This window comes from Sesamum indicum, linkage group LG4 (assembly GCF_000512975.1).
Source record: "Sesamum indicum cultivar Zhongzhi No. 13 linkage group LG4, S_indicum_v1.0, whole genome shotgun sequence".
Lineage (NCBI taxonomy): Eukaryota > Viridiplantae > Streptophyta > Magnoliopsida > Lamiales > Pedaliaceae > Sesamum > Sesamum indicum.
Window position 1 is genome coordinate 6,188,410 of NC_026148.1, and position 2,362 is coordinate 6,190,771.

The 2,362-nt window shown below is 30.4% G+C and overlaps 1 protein-coding gene across 2 annotated transcripts in view; it reads right to left on the minus strand.

Annotated features, from left to right (window-relative positions):
• Positions 1,887 to 2,362, minus strand: part of LOC105160116 (folate synthesis bifunctional protein, mitochondrial) — a 2,505-nt gene continuing 2,029 nt past the window's right edge. For both annotated transcript variants that reach the window (XM_011077379.2, XM_011077380.2), the window contains exon 3: positions 1,887 to 2,362. This exon is cut by the window's right edge. In XM_011077379.2, the coding sequence (XP_011075681.1) occupies positions 2,136 to 2,362 (227 nt within the window). In that variant the 3' untranslated portion in view covers positions 1,887 to 2,135.

The window sequence follows — 2,362 nt, forward strand, 5'->3', positions numbered from 1 at the left end:
TGAGAGTCAATAGCTTTTGCTTCTCTATTCCACTATTTGATGTTTTTATTAGTCTCACGTGTTAGCTTTGTGTTTCTCACAATTATTGTGACTTAATGCGAGCAAAAAGTTTCTCGTTTGGTTATATTAAACTTCAGATCTTCGGCCCTAATTTTCACAAGTCTCAAAACGAAGACCTGCAAACAATATGGTAGCATTCGTATACTGAAGTCACTAAGCAATTATAAAAAATAAAAATTGAGTAAGATAAATACAATGTCGAATCAACTTAGTGTAAGAATTATCGAAGTATTAGTGCTTTGTAGTCATAAAATTTAAACATATTACTTTTTTCTTCTTAATTCAGGCATATCTACTTCAATTTCATATCAGCTAAACTAAAAAATAATTTATTTTAGGAAAAATTGCATAATATGGCTCAGTGTTAAAGAAAAATTGCTAAATACTTACCTATGTTAATAAAATAGCCAAAAGAGACCCTGTATAATTATAAACCCTGCAAAAAAGACCATCTCCATCAAAAAAATTGAGTTGTGCACAGGTGTTGGACATGCAAATGGCATAACTTTTATTCATTTTCAATATTTTTCCTTTTCGAATAAACAAAATTGCCCCTATCAATATTGTTTAATTATTCTTTATATTTTTCATATTTTGTTGTAAAAATATGATAAATATAAAAAAAGTAGTATTCATCATTTTTTATATGTAGATAATGTTATTACATCAAATTAAAATATTTTACATACAAAAATATTAAATTTTTAAGATTATTTAATATTATTTGTAAGTTTTTAATATCAAAATACATGATTTTAGTTCTAAAATATTATTAGTTCATTTAATTTTTATGTTGGATATATATTAAAATTATATTAAATATATAAATTACAATAAATAAATTTAAAGTTTTAATATAATATTTTTAAACATAAAAAGTACATGATTAAACTAATTCATTAAATTTAAATTTACAAAATAAAAAATACAACAAATTGATAAATCAACAAAAAAAATAAATAAAGAAAAAAGAAAAAAAGGGATCGTCCCCCCACCGCTCACCCCCCAATCATTAGCCACCCCATTGTCCCCGCTTACGCCTCCCAGCCTCCACCCCCAGCCTCCGCCTCCCACCCTCCACCGCCCGTCTCTCCGTGATATTTGGGTGGACTAAGCGTCGGATCGTGGTGTAGTCGCCCAAATTTGGGAGGACATCAGATCTAGGTGGCGACAAGCGATGTCGCCCTCCCAAATTTGGGGCGACGGCCGACGACGCCAAATATATACATACATACATATATAATATATATTATATTGATTATTTGTATATGTTATATATTATAATATTTAATTTTACATATAATTGTGTATATGTATAATTGGGGTAAAAATATATTTTATAAATACTTAAGATCTAAGCCGTTTATTTTTAGCTATGAAAAATCAATGGCTACTAACACAAGGGCATAATGGGCAAATCATTAAAAAAAATTGACGTTGTTAAGTACAATGACGGAATTTTTTGCGTATACCTTTAATACGATGAGTTTTTAGCCGAATTTCTGAAGTACAAAGGGGTTTTACGCAATTATCCCTTTACTTTAGTGCAGTGTAACTATATATTTGAAGTTATTATTTGATGTAATTGCTATTAAAACGAAACAATAATATGGTATTTATTCTTTTAGCCTTGTGGTATAAAATATGTTTATTACATTACATATATGTATACAATATGACTAACTTAGCGTAATATTAGATTAGTTATTATTAAATGAAATAGCTATAAGTGACACAAGAATCTATATATTTGTAGCTTAAAGTACGAAATAAATCTTTCGCTAAAAAGTTAGGAAAAATAAAAGTTGTCCTATGGAACTCAGAAATTTGGTAGGAAACTTAAGAAAAAAGGAAGTATTTCAAAGGAAACTAAATATTTTCGAAAGTACAATCTATTTTGGTTTCCATAAAATCAAAAATGAAAAGTTTCCCCTTTCGATTGATGCAGATTTTACATAAATCTCAATAGGGTGTTGTTTGAATTGGTCTTGCACTTGGCAGCATCTCAATCTTTACTTGTGGAGGCACACAACAAATTCAAGAAGCAAATAGATGCAGTGGATGATATGATTCCATCAAACACTGTTTCTTCTTCTCCTTTGCAGCATGGCATCACAGAGCTTGACAGCATCTCGATTATCTCTAACATTATGTACTCGCACAATATTTGCGCCGCCCATAACCCCAGCAGTGATAGCAGCAATGGTCGCTGGATCTCTTTGAGCTGCAGTCGGCTGACCACAAATTTCCCGCAAGAATCTCTTTCTGGAAGGTCCTATCAGTAGTGGAGCATGAGATACAG